General features: G+C 47.1%; 1 protein-coding gene across 1 annotated transcript in view; it reads right to left on the bottom strand.

Annotated features, from left to right (window-relative positions):
- Positions 1 to 15,526, bottom strand: part of LEKR1 (leucine, glutamate and lysine rich 1) — a 33,586-nt gene extending 18,060 nt beyond the window's left edge. Inside the window, exons 1-5 of the mRNA XM_056498437.1 lie at positions 15,339 to 15,526; positions 7,307 to 7,521; positions 3,267 to 3,386; positions 2,679 to 2,854; positions 1,570 to 1,755 (exon numbers count right to left, since the gene is read on the bottom strand). Coding sequence (XP_056354412.1) covers positions 1,570 to 1,755; positions 2,679 to 2,854; positions 3,267 to 3,386; positions 7,307 to 7,521; positions 15,339 to 15,386 — 745 coding nt within the window. The 5' untranslated portion in view covers positions 15,387 to 15,526. The remainder of the gene's footprint in view (positions 1 to 1,569; positions 1,756 to 2,678; positions 2,855 to 3,266; positions 3,387 to 7,306; positions 7,522 to 15,338) is intronic.
- Between the last annotated feature and the right edge of the window lie 3,324 nt (positions 15,527 to 18,850).

Raw genomic sequence — 18,850 nt, 5'->3', positions numbered from 1 at the left:
GACCTGTCACCTCCCTCCATCTGGGTGATGCTCTGTGAGGTGCAAATGGCTGGAAACCAGCAATCAGCTGATCCCACAAATCCCCTACAAAGGGAATCCTCAGAAAGCCACGACAAGCATGAGCACAAAAAACAACAGCAGAAACAACTGCATGGTTCCTGCTCCTGCAAATGCAAATGTGATGTGAAATAATCATCACTTTACAATTCTGTGAGAAATATGCAGCAGAAGAATCCTCCAAATATTGGCTGCAGAAAGGAAAATCCTTAAAAAACATGGAAATCACAAATCCTGGTAGTTTTTTATTATTTCAATACCCAAGAGGGACTTTGGAGTAGTTTGTGGGAGGGAAAAAAGCAAAATAAGGTAAAACCCCAAGCTCCCCCCACAGCATGGACACTCAGGATGTGGCTGATTTCCACAGCCCAGCTTTGGACAGGGCAAATCCACTCCCTGGAACTGATTTCCAGTCAGATGTTGTTTGTTCCCACTCATTTATTTTAACACAATGGCAAACTCATTTCATATTTAATGTTTGTTTCATGAAAAAAAAAAATCCAGTTTGGTATTTCAAAGAGAATCATTTTTATCAGCAGTGCATTAAGTGGGTTTATTACCCCAATCCAGCCATGTTCCCTAGAGCCAGACCCCTTCAAATCCTCCTGGATTTGTGTTTCACTGATCCATTCAGGAAGGGGAGAATCCAAATGCCTGAGCCAGCAGCTTTCCTGCCTTGAAACCTCCTTCTGGATACCCACATCAAACGTTTTACTGCTTCTTAATAACTCATTTATTAGCAAGTGACTGCTACATTTTTATTAATACATTTTAAAATGTCTCACATAAAACATCAACCAGCTCCGAGGGTATTTTTACTCATCATTAAGGTTTTGCAGGGTCCTAATATTCTGTATGAATTCTATACATGATGTTTTAACTGTGTTTTCTCCATAAAATCTCTGTTGTTTCATATTTCACTGCACATTTTCAGCCTGGGATAGTGAAAGGGGGTGGGAATGGATGAGCTTTAAGGTCCCTCCCAGTTCCAGGATTCTGTGATAATTAACTGTGATGGGCTGATGCAACATGCCAATTTAGGGAATACAGAACACATTGAGCATCGTTTAAAAAAGATAATAAAATAGAGTATAATAAATAAATAAATAAATAAATAAATAAATAATAAAATGCAACAACCTCTTTTTTAAGGGAGTTCTGTGCAGACAAAACTCACTGCTCTGAGAGCCAGGATTCCTTCCTGGTCCTGCACTCATAATGACACCAATCCTTTGAATTTTACCCTCAGAGCCTGATTTTCTACTTAAGGTGGACAATTAGCAGCAGGATTGTATTCCAGCACCTTCATTATTTTCCTCTTTTTCTTCACTTGCCCTCCCACTCAGCTGCCTGGTGCTCCTTGGAATGACATCCCCTCCTCCTTTTATTCCACCCACCTTTTATTCAGGGTAGTGAGTCTTTTCACAGTAACAACCACAACTTTAGTGCTTTTAAAACCACTTTTTTTGTTTCCCTGGGATTTTTGCTAGAAAGGATAAAAGCTTCTCTTACCCAGAGTTTCCTTCTGCAGCTCACGGCAGCGATTCTGGAGCTCGTTCCCCTGCTGAAGGGAAGTTTGGAGCTGCTGAGTTTTCAGCTCAACCGTGTCAGCCACCCCAGTGAGGTGCCTGATCTTCTCCTGCAGACACTCGTTCTCCCGCTGGGATTTTGCCAATCTTTGGTTCAGTTTGGGGATTTCTGAGGAGGCAAAACAAATCTGTGCAGGCTGTTGTTTTATGTTAAATCACGGAGAAGAATAGCAAAGCTTTTAAATGGCATTCACAGGCCAACAAAAATAAATGGTTTTGATGCAGAAAGCTGGATTTGAGGATGGGTGTGATATTCCTGGTCTGAAGTGGGAAATGTTGGGTGAGGGGTGTAAAAAAGGCTCCACTCCTGCTTCCACACAGATCCTCAGTATATTTGGAGTATTACAACAACCAGAACAAGGAATACTCCAGAAAAGAAGCCCTGGGATGTATGGATCCCTCTGAGGCTGCAGGGACAGAGCTGCCATTTCCTTCAGCCCTCAGCAGGTGGGAATGAGCCAGGAGGAGAGGAATCCTCAGGACACATTGCTGTGCCACGTGGGCACTGACACTTCAGCTCATGCTCCTGCAGGAGTGGAGACTGGGAGGATGTTCTGGGCACACACTTCCAGCAGGCAGGAGCCCTGTGGGAGCCCTTTGTGGCCCAGGGCTCCCAGCTCCCTGCTGCTGGCTCAGTGTCTGGGCTCATCCTCTCCAGGCACAGCTGCCCCAGAGCCCTTCCCAGTGGGAACAAAGCAATCCTTGAGGAATTCACTGGCCATGGAAGCCCAGCCCGAGGGGCAGTGCTGGGGCAAACAGCTCTGGGGCTCCTGAGCTGCTCCAGGAGCCCACAGGGACAGAGGGAGGTGGGAGATGCACATCCCCAGCCCTGACCAAACTGACCCCCAGAGGTTAATTTGGGATCTCTGGGCTGTCCTGTGCATTGACAGGATCCTTGTGGATCCCCAGCTCAGGATATTCTGTGATTTTGTGATTCAGTGAAACAGCAGCTCATCCACACTGAACAACTGCTAGGGAAGGAATATGTCTGAATCCAAAGGATCCTTTGTATGGTTGCAGGATGCTTTTTACCTGTCAGAGCTTCTTTGCTCACAGCTTTTATTTGCTGAAAAATTTCTTCCTTCATGGCAGCAAAGTTCTCCAGGTTGGAGGAGATGACCTCTTTAATGCTGTCCAATTCACTTCTAATGAAAGGAAACAATGAGACAGCCTTGTTCAGAGTGGAGCAATGGTGTTCCAAGGTAGTTCTGCAAGAAAGAAAATATACCAGATGTATATTTAGAAATTATTTTATAAATTATTTTATAAATAAAACTTGGGAATTAGACTAAGCTTGACAAATACTCTCCCCATTATCTGATAATTTATACTGCATTGGGTTAAAATAATTTAGTGTATGAAATGTGCTGTGTACTGTTTATATGCATAATAAGTTTCCCCAGCTGAATGTTTAGAGCTTTTATACATGAATGAAGAAAACTGGGGTTGTTTCATGAACAAAATCCTGTACAGGAAATTGTACAATAATTTTTTATTTGAGAGATCAGAGTAATCATGTTTAAATTACTGTATGTCCAAGTTTGTGGTGAGTCTTTATGAACATTATTTAGGTAAGAAATAGAGATTTTCCAACATCAGCATTTCTTTTTGGGTTCTCACCTGAGCACCTGTGACTGCTTGTAGGCAGCTTCCTTCTCCTCCTGGAAATACTGCAAGTCAGCTTTCAGAGTTTTCATCTCCTCCTGCTTGGTTTTAAGTTCCACTGTCAGGGCTTTTATCCTGTAGATGTAAATAAAATAATCAGAATTGTTTGCACCAATAACCAACCTCCAGCTTTGGTTTCAGCTTTCTCAGGGCAGGATCCAGCTCTGTGCTGGCCTCAGGCACAGCAAACACCCCAGAACCATCCAGAACCACCCCAAGGTGTTCTTCACCTTTAACATTTACCTTGGGAACTTTCCTCTACAGCACCAGCTGGTTTTTCAGGCACAGCCATCCCAGTGTAAATAAACACAGTTTTAACACTGCTCTCTCAACAATTCAGCACTTGCTCCCATAATTGCCAGGAAACAAATGGAACTGCACAGGGATAAAAGAGCTGAATCCAATTCCCTTCCTGTGCTACATGTGAGGAACAATCCCACCCAGCACATCAGCCCCAGCTGTTTTCTGTAGATAACCATCCTAAAGCAGCCTTTCAGCCCCAAAAATACAACTCCAGTGACAAGCAACTGTTAAAAACCAGCCCCTGTTTAAGCTTTCAACACTTACTGTTCACACAGAGAAAATGATCTATTTGTCTGCTGGTGACTCATTGTCACAAGTAAATAAATAATATTTGAATAGACAAGTATTTTACAAAACCAAAGGCTGGCAGCAGCACTGCATCAGCCTTGGCTTCAATTTTAAACAGCAGGAGAGAATGAGAATGATTTATACTGAAAATATATAAAAGTTAAAGCAAATGATGACAGTGCATTAGTTACTGTTATCACACAGATCAGCACCAAAATGCACATTTAAAAAAAAAGTATTAGTCTTGGTTAAGAAACCTGCATCTTCAGAGTTCTGACAAAATCTGAACTGAACATCTGGAGGTTAAGAAGCAAGTTTTGGGGGTGCAATTGTGATCCCTAGAACAAAAGAAAAATCAAGAAATTGAAGACATTTCTGGCATTACCCTTTTAGGAAATTTTACCCATTGCTACCTGGAAATTTCCAGGAGGAGGAGAGCAGGAGGGGAGAGATTAAATCTGTTGGATTGTGGTTGGGAGCAGAACTGTTGTTACTCACAAGGAAATGTCCCTAAACAGCTACAGGATCCAAATCTATGATTTATCACTGACCAATAACAAATCCAAACTCTGGGAGCCAGGGAGAGCCAGATCCTCATTTTCCATTCCTGTTCTAGAATAGGCAGTACTTGAAGATCTTTTGGATTAAAAAGAAAGTGGTAAACAAGGAGAGACACGTTTTCTTCCTCTTTCCATTCCAGAGCTGACATTAAAGGGATGTTTCCAGCATGTCCTGCCCAGTCACACACAAAAGAGCAGCTGGAAAAGGCAAGGCAGTTGCACTTCACTGATACCATCAGAAGGAAGCAAAATAAACATATTATTTTGGGGCTTTTTAGCACAAAGGAGGAGTGCAATGGCTGATTAAAAGCTGGCATTTAGGGAATGGTGGGAACTCACTGATCTCATCCCTGTCCCAGTGAGGATTCACAGCCTGTTCTCTGTTCCTGGGCAGCACAGGGGAATCCTGCCCGGAGTGGGAGGTGAGTCAGGACATGTTCAGGAGAAGAACAGCACGAGAAAAGCCAGCAGGAGCTGCAAACACCCTCAGCGTGGCCAGTTCCAGGGGACTGAGGGTTTCAGAGCACAGGCAGGATCCCTGCAGCCCATGGCACAGCACTGGAGCAAGGACAGCATGCTCAGAGCAGCCTGGAACACTCTGTCCAAAAAATGCTCCACCCCAGTGTTTTCACTGCCATGAAACTTTGGGAGCTGCCCAGAGCCAGGAGCTGCTCACTTTCATTTCACAGCCAGGAGCTGCTCATTTTCACTTCACAAAGTGGTGAAGTCACCACCCCTGGAAGTGTTCAAGATATTTGTGGATGTGGCACATATTCAGCATTTACATCTGGTTTACATTTCCTACACGGGATGTGGCAAGAATTTTGCTAATTAAATTAATAATAATTCAATTAATTATCAAGACTGAAGTGATTTTAACACAGAATAAGGTTGAATAGCTGAGTGGGATCAGTGCAGTTCATTGCCCTCCTCCTGCCAGGATCCCAAAGGAAAGGTAACTGAGGACAGGAAAACTCCAGGTGACTTTCAAGGTTAACCACAGGAATACCTGAACCTAGAGGGAATAGAAAACTGAAACAGTCTGCAGCTGATAAGAGAGATTCAATCCCTGTGTCTAGCAGAGATAAAAGTAAGAAAAAGGCATGTTTGGCTTGTGGGAGCAGTGATTTGTCAGAGCCAGGATGTTGAATATTGATACCACAGCACAAGGCAGGCAGATGAGGAAAAAACCCCAGTGATTTATCACTGACCAATAACAAATCCAAACTCAAACAAATCCAGGACAGCAAGGAGAAGATCAGGAATATTCAGCCAAGTTGCTGAACAAGGCTCAATGTGGATTTGTGGCTGGAATAGAAACCTACTGCAAGTATTCCACTTGGTTTCAGCAGCTTTTAAATCAAATGGAGCCTTAGGGGGGAAAAGTGCAGAGATAAAAATTTTATTAACTGTTCCAGCTTTACTACAAAAAAGTCAGCTCGATGAAAATTTAAAGTTTAGCTCTGGTAAATGATCCCCCACAAGAAGAATGTGCTGTCAGTGCATTTGCTCACACACTGGGTTCTGCCACCAGAGCTGCCACCCAGGGTCGTTAAAGGGACAAGGAGCAAACAAGCTTTAAAAATAGATATTAAACCACAGAAAAGATTAAATATTGGGAAGGAGGAGGTGGAAGATGTTAGATTTAAATGAAAAAGATATTTCATTGAGTAAGAAACATTGAGTAATTTACAAGATAAATGCTTTTTTTTTTTTTCATTTTTGTGGGAACTTGTGCTCTAAAATGAATCTTTTATTAGTAATATTAGCAAGCAAAAGCCTAACTAAATCCATTAATTAAGTTAAATTTTTAACAGTATTTGAGTGATTCTCCAAAAAGAAACAGGTTTCCAAAGCATTTCAGTCCAATCTCAAGAGCACCTTCAGCTCTAGATCCCTTGTAGATCCCTTGATGTGAGGCAGTCCAAGAAGGGAATTCCCCTCCTGGGAATCCCAAAAATCAAACTGAGCTGATAGTTAGAATTAGAACCTCATCCTCACAAAAAATTCTGTCCAATGGAGTCAGATGAGAAAAAATTACCCAGGAGTTTCTGGTGGCCTCAATCCATCAGCAGCAAATTTGAGCAAACTGCAGTTTTATGAAGTATCTTTTATTAATCAATTATCAATTTTTTATAGTCATATATATATATACTATAATCAAATAATGGAATGGAAAAATAGATTCCAAAATATGTGCATGGGAAAGGATACAAGCCCTGTAAGTATGAGCTGAAAGAACACACTTGAAAGTCCTGGCTGTGCCCTGAAAATCCAAATGTGGCTCTGAGATCTGTCATTAATTACTGGAGTTTTTAAGGTACAAAAGTCCCCTTTTAATGGGGCCCTCCCATATCTGTAAGGATTTGAAACCTCCTGTTTGTGAAGCCAAATGCCCCTGGCATTTCCCAAACTGTTCCTCATTGCTTTAGGATTCTGTACCAGCCCTGCAGAGAGGGAATCCTGAGATTCCCAGGGAAACACACTGGGAATTCTTTACCAGGGTACTGAGAGACAGCCAGCCTGAATTTCAGACCTGTGGAATTTCATCTGGAATATTAGAGATTTATTGGAAGAGGATAAGATGAAATATTCATCATTTCCCTTTGGGAGTGTGTGCAGGGGAAATCCCTCTGAGTGCCTTCTGGCCTTTCCTTCACCTTCCACATATTCCATAAACTGCTCAGGAATCCTGAACCTGCTTCCAAAGGACACTATGAAAGATGATTTAAATCAAGCACTGCAGTGTACAGAGGCCATCTGAGGAAAGAAAGACAGAAGTTATTTGTATTTTAAGCTGCTTTGGGCTGGAATTGCCACACACAGGAGATGAGGAGCTCTGACCTTTCTGTCTTGGATTCACTCTCAGCCCTGCAGCGCTCCAGGTCGTGGTGAAGAGCCTGCAGCTCTGCCTGAAGCCTCTGCTCCCTTTCTAGACATCCTTTGTAAACTTTCATCTCCTTCTCCATTGCTTTCACTTTGTCTTCCATCACCTTCAGCTCGTGGAGGGTCAGGTAGCTGACTCCACAGTATTTGCACACTGTCTGCTCCCGGGGCATCTGCAAAGAGAGAAAATGCTTCAGGGTGTCTGTAAGAAACAGGTTCAGCTCAAAAAAACCCCTCAGTGACACTGAGAAATAATAATAAATCAAAAAAATTTAAACCATTTGCTGCTCTGGAACTTTTAAGATTTGTTATTGCTTTAATAAATAAAGACAAAAATCCTCATTAGCAAATGAGCCCCAGCTAGAGCAGCATTTTCCCTTCTGGGCAACTTCCCAAGATACACCAGCTCTGGAATTTGATATGTGGGAACTCCCACTGAAATGCTAAAGTACTTCTGAGTCAGGTTGGATGTGTTCATTGAAAATGAAATGCTGTGTTCTATAAAGCTATTTCATTAATGAATCTGGGATCTCCAGTGCCAGATAAATGTTATTTCTGTGCCTCTCCAACAGCTCGTATCCAAGTGAAGAAGGCAAGATGAGGGAGAGGGAATTAAATGATGTAATCCACAATCTTCACAAAAATAATTCATGGCTGGTGTGATGTGGTGTCTGTGGCACTGGGTGCTGTGGAGTCTGGAACCCCTTTGCAGGGATGAAGGGCTCAGGACTGATGACACAACACAGAGCAGGTAACACACATCCAGTGGCAATAATTCATTTATTACATGGGCAAACAGACTTTGCCAACTGATCTGGTTGTTAACCTTGAAGCAGGGAACACACAAGCACCTGCTCAAACAGTTTAAGTCCAATTAAGAAACTTTGTTTTACAGAAGAAGAAAAAAAAAATGATGTTTTGAGACATTGGGATAAACAGAAAGAAACCCTAGCCAGAGGAAAGAAAAGAACTTTTAAAAATTATAAATTAAAGACTCATACAACAACCTTTAGCAGTTTAAATACAGTTTGTATAAATGGTGTTTCAGGATGCCCTGGACAAGCTTTATTTCCCCATTTTTTAATGTTGCCCCAGTTTAAACCTCCCCTGCTTACAGCTGCTCTGAGGGAGCTGAAAATGCAAGTTTATTTTTCCTGGCAGCTGCAGTCTGTGCTTGGAAACCTGAAACTGTTCTTCAGGATAAGCAACCCACAGTTCCAGAGCACTGGAATGAGTGCAGTGAAAAAGGACAAAATGAGCTGTGCAGGGAGCAGGGAGGGGTTTATCACAGAGGGGACACGCTGCTCTGGGCAGCACAGCCACTGCTGCTGCTCACACCCACTGCTCAGAACTCACACTGCCTCTCCCCCAAAAACGAGACAGAATCACCTCAGCTGAACAGGCTTTGTGCAAGTACCAAAACTTCTTCCTTTTCAAAGTCAGTTTTGTTACTGAATTTCAAAGTAAGTGAAGTCATAGAACAAGAAATACTCTGTCTGGGCTCAGCTGGAAGTGGGTCCTGCTCTGCTTCCCATCCATTCCTCAGGTGAAACAAAAATCTGGGAGGTTCCTGATCAGGTTGGATTTTTACAGTATTTGCTACAGAGTAAAAAAATCACAGACTAGGAAATTCTGTGTAAATCAGGACCTTGCTCTGCACATTAATAATTACCCTGCAAGCACTGTAATGAGTGTACAGATTGAACCTTATCCAAATATCCACCTTAATATATGGAACAGTTCCCTGGTCTGACCCAGGAATTCCAATATCCCACCAGTCCCTGCCCCTTATAAATAAATGGAATAAAAAAGCCTTATAAATAAATGGTCTTTCCAGGAGAAAATCTCCACCAGACTTTTTTGGTTGTCTCTTAGACACCAGAGTTGACCAACCATTACACAAAATGTGTAGGAAACAAACTGTCATCAGTTCTTATGCTTACAAATTACCTTTTCTGCAACAGTGAGATTGCTGAGTAACCACTAAGGATGTGTACTAAATACAAATTGATGGTTTCAGATTCCATATTTCACTGTTTCCATTTGATAAAAACACTGTTGTCATCTTAAATTCAAAGCAGAAAAAAAAAAATCAGGGGAAAAACAGTTTGGAAGGAATAGAAAAGGAAACTGTCAGAACTGTGAGGGGAAAGGGGACTTGCATGTCCTGAGGACAAACAGAACAGAAAAAAATCAATCAGGAATTAAAAAACCAATTTTGCTGAGGACAAAGTGCTTGATCTGGGAAGATGTTTATCCATAAGGCTTTGAGCTACACTTGTGATGCACAGATGCTGTAAAGCATCTGGGGGAGCAGTTTCCACTCTGCAGTTGGTTTTGGAAGGAAATATTATCCCTGGATACAAAGATCTCTTTAGCTACCAAGGCAAGGGGAGGACTGAGCCAAGAGGGATAATCACTCAAATTACATCTGTCTGACTCAGTTTCATCTGCAGAGCATAAGTTATAAGAACAAAAAAAAAAAAAAAAAAGAAAATAAATTGGTGGTCTGGACCATTTTTAGCCTTTTGAACGATGAGACAGGAATTTGTACCACTTGAACTTGACCAAGTCCAGGGTGTGTCAGCTCGTGCACCACCACCCTCTCCTCTGCAATTTCACATTCCACCCACAAACAGCCCACGATGGAGAGCTGGATCCCTGTTAGGAGAGGGAGCTGCTCTCTCCTTTGGCAGGGCTTTGGTATTACAGCATCCAGCACAGGGATCACTCACCACAGAACCCTAAAACTGCTCAGGCTGGAAAAAATCCTCAAAGTGGCCCCAGCCCAGAGCTGCCACATGCCATGGGCTGTTAAATCCCTGCAGGGATGGACACCCCAGTGCCCTGGCTGGACAGCCCTTTCCAGGGAGAAATCCCTCACAACACCCTGGTCCACAGCTCTTGTTCCCTTGGTGGATCTGTCAGGACCAAAAAACTCCATATTTGTCCAAATTCAACTTGTAGCTGAATACATAAAAGTAAAAAATAATAATAACCCTTATGCTGCAGCTGGGTGGTCTTAAATGATTTCTGTATGTTGATTTATTCTACTTTCTTTTTTGTTTCACTCCTCTCCCACATTATTTTCATGTCTCTCATCCTGCCTGTCCCTCCTCTGACACACCAGTCAATCCCTATTGCACGAAAAGAAATGATGACTCAAAGCACACCATTGATTTTCTGGGGGAAGAAAGGGGAGTCTTTTGATGTACATGCAAAATGAGGAGGTACCAAACTGAAATTGGTATTTGCCTTAGTCAAAGAAAGAATTTTAAAAGTCTCAGTAGAAACTTCACTTCTTTTAAAAGAAACAAAGTGTAGTATGAGCCAAGTTTTCAGTCAGCACCTACCCCAAAGCACCACAGATGGAACTGCTGAGCCATGCTGTTCACATCATTATTTGCTCCCTGCCCATAAAATCACAGTTGCAAAATATAAAAATCCCTGTGCTTGCTTTGAACACATGAGCAGTGGAGAAACAGGCTGGGAGTAAAACCAGAAGGTTGCTTCATTCAAAACATGCCCTGGGATAATGCCTGTGTCACGACAGGAAACACCACCAGGAGTTCAGGTAGCTGAAGCCATTTCTGCCTGGAGGAAAAGCAGAATAATGAACCCTGCAAACAGCAGCACAGAGCCAGCAGCCCTTCCTGAGCTCCCCAGCTTCCCTGGGATGTGTCACAGCACGTCCCAGCTGGGAATTCAACCTGAGTGCTGCCACAAGGCACCTCCTGACAAGGATGATTTAGCCCATTGCTCACCAGACTTTTGCCTGAGTGACTCTGTGCATCCCTTGGTGTGACTGCCAGCAAACCCCTCCTGGGAGCACATTCCAGCCCTTCCAGTTCTGAGCAGCAGAACACTGGTTGCAGAAAGGCTGGAAAACCTTGACTGTAGTGAATAGAACCCTGGTTTTGTGAGAAAAGGCTGGAAAACCTTGACTGTAGTGAACAGAACCCTGGTTTTGTGAGAAAAGGGTGGAAAACCTTGACTGTAGTGAATCCAACCCTGGTTTTATGGGAAGACCTTGGATATGGAGAATAGAGCCCTGGTGTGATGAGAACAGCTGGTCTGTAGTGCCCAGGGAGGGTGTGGAGTGTCCCTTAGTGCAGGGACAACTGGCTACAAGCCCTGGAAGTGGCCACAGCCAGGCTGGGCACTTGCAGCCACCTGGAATAGTGGAAGGTGTCCCTGCCCATGGGATTTTGGGGTCCCTTCCAACCCAAACCATCCCAGGATTTTCTTCCATTCCCAGAGCACTCCCCAGCACTCAGAAACTCCCCAGCAGGAGCCTGACACCCCAACACCACCCAAACATCCCAAATTCCACAGCCAAGTGCTGAAAACCTCTGTGGGCAGTGGAGCAGCCTGGGGACATCACCTCCAGGAGAATTCAGCAGGATGCTGGAAAGGGCTCTGCCATTCCACCTCTGCTATCTGGAGGGCACAAACTGGAATTTTATCTGCTTTGAGCTCCTGCTGGTGCCAATGCAGCACGTCCCAAGCAGAGCTGTGTCCTGGTGGGCTCCCACCCACAGCTGAACTCTGTGTTCCAGAACCTCCTCTAAGAAAAGCCCAAGCCTGGGTTCACAGAGAGCAAGGAGAGAGACAGCTGATGTGATGTGCTCATACAGAGCCCACACTGTCCCAGGCTATAGCACCCAGTACCCATTTGCTGCTTGTGGTGAACAGGATAGTCTGGGGACACCACAGGACGTTCTGTCCTCGTGGGGAGCAGCCTCACAGCTCCAGCCCAGCCTCAGCTCTTCAGCTCCTGCTGAGAGAACTCAATCTCTAAGGGTATCCTGGCCCTATAAACTTCATTATTTATGGTGGCAAAGTTTTTTTTTTCCCCAAATAAAATATGAAATTAAGTACAACTTTGTTTGCATTCTGTTGCTGTTCTGTTTCCTGTTTCAGGGAGATCCTCAGGGCAAAGCTGCATCTTCCCTTCTACTTCCCTCCACTTCAACAAAACTGTAATTAAAGTCCACAGGCACAAAAAAAAAAAATGCATCCGCCACTGGCAACAGACAACTACCAAGGTGAAATATAAAAGCCTTGGGGAAAAATTAAACCAAAATAAAACATTAACCAAGCAACAAAACCAGAAATCCCCAAAAATACACATCCATGACATTGGAGTCAAGGAAACACTAACTCCCTTCTGTACCCTGCTGGGCTCTGTGACATCTCTCAGGCTGAGTTTGATTGCATAAACTCTATGTAAATATATTAAAAATAGGCATTAAAAGCCAGTGATTTCCATCTTATAATAATTAATTTCCAAGAAGTATGCAACTATAAATACAAAAGAATAGTGTAAACTTTAATAATGGACATGTAGATGTTTTATTCACTTATTGATTTCTATTTTTTTCATTTAGCACCCATCTTGCAATGGAGGTGTTGTGAAAGAAGGAATGAGAGAGAGAAGAAAGCAGGGATATGTAAAAGTTTTTACAGAGTTCTCTGAGACAAAATTAATCCAACAAGAAAAACCAAAGTCCCTTCACATCTATCATTCCCTTAACACAATGCTGAGAAATCCTCTCCCCTCTAGACTAAAACTTCCTTCAAAATAAAATCTTGTAAAATTAATATAAATCTTGTAAAATAAAATAAAATCAAGGAGAGGAACAATGAGAGCTCTGCACCCTGCTCTGTGGTGAGGCAGCTCCTGGATCCCTTGTGAGTGCCACAACCTGACCTGCAGCACTCATCCATCCATCCATCCATCCATCCATCCATCCATCCATCCATCCATCCATCCCTCCCTCCCAAAGCAGCACCTGCCAAGGGAATATCCCTTACTCTGCAATCTCCAGCCCCACGTGCTCCCTCAGCCTGCAAACCCATCTTGGCAGCACGTGTGCTCTGTCTGGCAAAGCACAGCTGGCACCAGCTCAGCTGAGAGATTCCAGAGGAGAGGCTGTAAAGTCTGAGCAGCAGAGCAGGAAGGGAACGAGGACATGTGTGCAGAGAAGATACAAGGACAGGAAATTGTGAGAATAATGACTTGTAGTGTCTTGTAACCGTGCTGCTGAGGGGGAGATGAGCAACAGCACAGGATGTGTCAAACCCCGACACTTTCTCACCCCAAAATCCGGGGCTGTCGTTGCCTTGGAGCTCACACGTGGCACGAGGAGGATGGGACAGGAGCACAAGCCTATCCACATCTGGAAATCCTGTGTCTTCTGCACCAGATTTTTTTGTTAAATGTGTACCCAGCACTGGAGGGATCTCCAGAGATTGCCTGCCCCATCCTGCACTTTGAGGGAAAAGTTGGGTGAATTCCACAACTCCAGAGTTCCAGGGCATTCAACCAAAGCAGATGCAGAAATGTGAGGAAAAGACTCATTTGCACCTGGAAATGAAGCACCACCTCCCTCCCCCTGTGAGCACTTACTGTGCCCTCGGGTGTTTTCCAGAATGAGCAAGCCCAGCTCTATTAGCCTTTCCTAGGGACTTTAAAGCTCTTTACTGTTTTTGCTCTTTTCTAAATTCCCATCAGTCACGTCATTATTTTTAAAGCCTGCAGCTCAGAACTGAAACCTCAACAGCCCTGGACAGAAGGATGAAGACCCAAGTTTCACATGCAATTCCTACTATTGAGATATTAAAACTATTAATATGTTAACAGATTCTTCCTGTGTAACATCCCTTTGTTCATGTTATTCTGCTTATTATTATACCTGATTACAGCCCTCACTGTTAGGTCTGACAAGTGACAAGGAGGTGATTATGGATTTTGTATTGATGCATTGGATTAATTTTAAATGACTTATTTTTCCTAAGAAATTTAATGCCATTCCTGGAATTTAATGACATTCCCAGAGTGCTCACATCCTTTCTCCACTGGCACCAGTGTATTCCTTATTGTAATCCAAGATCCTGGCTCAATAATGACCAGCAGCCACTGACACTGCTGCTGACAGAATGGATGTCACTGCCTGTCTGTGCTGGCCTAGCACATGGAGCAGGAACTGGCTCAGGAACTGATCCCAACTTAAAACAGGCTCAAGTGCCACCAAACTGCAGCTTTAAGTCATTAAAGGAAATACTAAGCAGTAACCAGCTCCAGGGGCATTCCCTCACCCAACAGTTTGGTACAAATGTTTCTGTGAAAAGCTTACACTGATTTTTGCACTGTACCCCATTGGGGCTTAAAAACTAACTGCTAAATAAACAAACTTAGTGAGATCTTTCCTGCTACCAAAACAGCTGCTGACGATCTGAAAGTGTCCCACAGCTTCTTCCCTTCCTCTTTTCTTAGGGCTAAGTATTCCTTTTCCCTTTCTTTGTCTATCTTGCCCATCCTTGATTTCTCAGAAACTGCCTGAACAGTTTCCTGGCCTAACCCAGGGAGAATTTCTCCAGGCTGAGTACACAAAGCTTTTAAATGACTTGTCAATTACGAGCTGCAGAGCGATGAATGAGGACAGCTGGGCGTTGTATTGCCAGAGAAAACCTGCTAGTTACAAAAAGTGACTCGTGTTCCACTTGAGTGCAGCCTCCTCCCAAACCGAGCCATACAAACAGCAGCGCTGTTAACGCCGGCAATAATCTGTGTCCCAAACAAAAGAACACACCAAGACACGAGGGGGGATGAAGGGGAATGTTCCGTCCCTGTGGGTGTTGATACTCCTCTGGAACATGTCATGCTCTGCAGTCTTTCCAAACTCCCGGCAGCAAAACACGCCACGAGAGGGGAAATCTGAGACTCACCTGCAGCGACAACAGCGGCACAGGGCGAGGTGTTCTGCAAAACTCACCTGCAGCGACAACAGCGGCACGCACTCAGCTGCTCCTCTGCAGCCTTGCTATAGAATGACTGTAATTACAGCGCACAAAGAGTGAGGAAACCCAGCACCCAACCTAACCCAGGAGCAAAATGTACAGATAATGCACCGGTGCTCACGGGCCTGTGCACCATCCCCGAAGCGCTGCGGGAGCTCCCAATGCTGGGCATTTCCACAGCGCGTACCTTGCGGATCTCCTCGGGCAGCGCGTGGACGGGGCCGCGCCGCTCCATGGCCTCCGGCAGGCTGGGCTCGGGGCTCCGGGAGCGGCCGGGGTTCAGGGCTTCGGGGCTCAGGGCCCGCCGGGGTCCCGGTACGGGGGACCCGTGAGGGGCGGGGGGGGCCCGGCGGCCGCCGCCATTTTGTGGCCGCGGCGTCCTCCGTAACCGCGGCAACGGCGCGTGCGCGGCACGGGCTGGGCCGGGGGGCGTGAGGGGCGTGAGGGGAGCGCGGCCCGGGCTCGCTGCATTTCGGGGTTTAATGCGCCCCAAATTCCCCCTTGACACCCCAAAGCCAACCTGCATGCCAAATTGGGCCTTGGTACCCCACAGCCAAACCTCGACACCTTAAATTTGTCCCTGACACCCCAAAACAGCTCCGACATCTCAAATTGGGCCTTGGCACTCCACAACCAAACCTTGACACCCCAAATTCCCCCCGACACCCTGAAGCGAGCCCCGACATCCTGAATTCAGCCCTGACATCCCAAATTGGGCCTTGGCATCCCAAAGCCAAACCGTGGCACCCCAAATTCGGCCCTGACACTGAATCTGGCCTCAACATCCCAAATTCGGCCCTGACACCCTGAAGCCAACCCCGATATCCTGAGTTCAACTTTGAGACACCAAAGCCGAGCCCTGGCACCCCAAATTCCCCCCTGGCACCCCAAACCGGCCAGGACATCCCGAATTAGACTTTGACACCCCAAAGCCAAACCTTGCCACCCCACATTCGGCCCTACCACCCCAAACCCCCCCAGCAGCCCAAAGTCAAACCCTGACACCCCAAAGCCAACAACTGACATCCCAAATTTGGCCCTGTGCTCGCAAAACCCTAGAATCCCAAATTCGGCCCAAACCTGTCGCTGCCTCCCCAAATTCTATACTGACACCCCAAAATCACCTCTGCCTCCCCCAGCCAACCCTGACAGCCCAAATTTAACCGTGACACCCCAAAGCCCCTCCTGATACTACAAACCAGCATCTGACACCCCTAATTCAGCCCCACCGGCCCGAATTGGGCTGTGACACCCCAAAGCCACCCCTGCCACCCCAAATCCGGCCCTGCAGCCGGGTCATCCTCGTGTCAGAGCCGAGGCACGAGCTCAACCTCGGGATGAACCGTCTGGGCCCGGTGAGACTATTGGAGCGCACACAGCCACGAAAATAAATAAATCAGGGGAGGATTGGCAGCGAGATTCGGGAGTTTCAGCGGGATTAATTCCACTTTCTGCCCTTCTTTCCAGCGCTGGTGGGTCCCTGTTTGCTCCAAAATCGCTGTTGGGTTTTGATCATACAGCGTGGACCATCTGCCCAAAGCAATTCCTACATCCTCAAAACATTCCCTACAGATTTATATAAAACAATGTGCCCCCAGAACTATAATTTAGGGACACACACAAAAAAGTAGGGGCAGGCCATGGCAAAAAAACGAGGTGATTTTAATTTAATTTACAGACTCATTTCTGAGGTGAAGCATCAGTAAGGTTGGGAGCTCACTAGGGGAAAAAAAGGAGGATTGATGAAAGTAGTGAATTTTAGGGGATAGAAACAACAGCTTTATTTAAAAAAAAAAAAAAAAAAAAGGGAAATTGCAACAGTAAGAGGGGAAAATAGTTGGGGGAAAGAAAAATGGGTGAGTAGGTGCTTACAGAGGGATGCAAAGGTGAATCGGCTGAGGGCACGGTGCGCCCGTTCGGCCCGCTGCCCTCCGCCTCCCCCGGCTCCGCGCGGTGCCACGCGTGTCACCTCGCGTGTGGCCGCCGTGCCCCGTCCCGCCTTGCGTGCCGAGCTCCGAGCCGCGCTAATCCCGCCTTGGCAGCCGCCTCACACCCCCGCCTCCATTTTAACCTCTTCGTGCTTCCACGCCAGGCGCGGGCCGAGGGGGGAGCGCGTTGCGTGTGAAGGGCGGCTCGCCCCCCGCGGGGGTCATTAATTAAGATCTGCATTAATAGGAGCTGGCGAGGGCCCGCCTTGGCTGGGAGCGGGGTCTGGGAGCGGGGTCTGGCCGCGCCGCGCCGGCAGCTGTTCCCGCCGTGCGTGATGGCGGCGGGCGGGGGGGCGGCGGCTCTCACGCGATGGCGGGGCTGACGTGCCGAGCCGGGGTGTCGTGAGGCGCGGCCGTGAGCTCAGCGCGGATCACCGCGGGCGGCGAGCGGGGGGAGCGCGGGGCAGGGCGGGGGAAGACGGGCGGCAGCACGCAGCAGGCAGGCAGGGAGGGACGGGGAGCGGGGGCTGCTGCATCGCGGCCGTGCCCGCTGAGGAGGGGCTGAAGGCGGCGTGGGCAGGGGGGCGTGAAGGGATCCACTCTTGGGGATCTCGTGTTTGGGGGGGCTGAGGGGAGCTTGTCCCAGAGGGTTCTGAGGGAGCAGGTGAGGGGATCCAGTCCTGGAGGAAGTGGAGGCGATCCTGTGCCTGGCCCAAGGGAGATTGGGCAAAGGGGAGCCTGTGGATGAGGAGATCAGTCCTGGAGGGCGGAGGGGAGGCTGTCATAGGTGAAATAAAGGAGATCCTGTCCTTGGGGGCTGAGGGGAGTTTGCACAGAGGGAGCCTGTCCTTTGGGAGGTTGAGGGGAGCCTTTCCGAGGGGATCGGGGCAGCCTTTCCGAGGGGATCAGGAGATCCTTTCCGAGGGGATCAGGAGATCCTTTCCGAGGGGATCAGGAGATCCTTTCCGAGGGGATCGGGGCAGCCTTTCCGAGGGGATCGGGGGAGATGCTGTCCTGGAGGTGTGGAGAACCTGGCAAAGCCCTGCTGAGCCGGCCGGGATGCTCTCACCCCAGGGGCCCCGTGTGAAGCAGAGCACGGGAGCAGCACTCGGCTCTGAAGCAGCTGTTTCCTCGCAGCAGGAAGCCCCCCCGAACCCCGCACTCCTCACGGAACCGCGGCCCTCTGCACACATCCGCGGGGGCAGGCAGCCCCCGCAGGCCTCGCTCCGGCCGTGTGCCGGTGCCCGTGGCACGGGGCCGTGTTCGTGCCAGCCCCGGCACCGCTCGGGATCAGGTTCCAGGCGGTGCGAGCAGCTCCAAGGACAAACGAACGGGCAAGAACCGAGTGCGTGACACGCAGCAGTCATAAGGCAGCTATTTCCATTGTTTTCCGGCAGGCTTTGTACCTTCTCAAACACACGTGGAAAGCCTCCCGCTGCTTAGAAATCCCAGCCCAGAGGAGCAAAGTCCAGTGCCAGTGGGCAGCTGGGGGAAAGGCAATAACCACCAACACCCTCTTGGCACAAAGCGGGGCCGGCCGAGGGGCTGGCAGGGTGAATAGGTGTGTCCACACCTGCAGCACTCTCCGAACAATGAAAAATCCAACTTTCATCGCAGCCCTCTGGCTTTAGGCTGCCCTTATGTTTGCTCAGAGCAAAGAGCGGCGCGGGAAGCGGTTTTGCAGCGTTGTCTGCACACAGCTCCTCTGGGGAGCTCCGCTTGTTTTCCTAGGGAGGAGCAGAGCTCGGTTATCTCTCCGTAGGTACACGGG

Source organism: Oenanthe melanoleuca, chromosome 9 (genome assembly GCF_029582105.1).
Source record: "Oenanthe melanoleuca isolate GR-GAL-2019-014 chromosome 9, OMel1.0, whole genome shotgun sequence".
Lineage (NCBI taxonomy): Eukaryota > Metazoa > Chordata > Aves > Passeriformes > Muscicapidae > Oenanthe > Oenanthe melanoleuca.
This window is presented reverse-complemented; position numbering and strand designations above follow the sequence as displayed.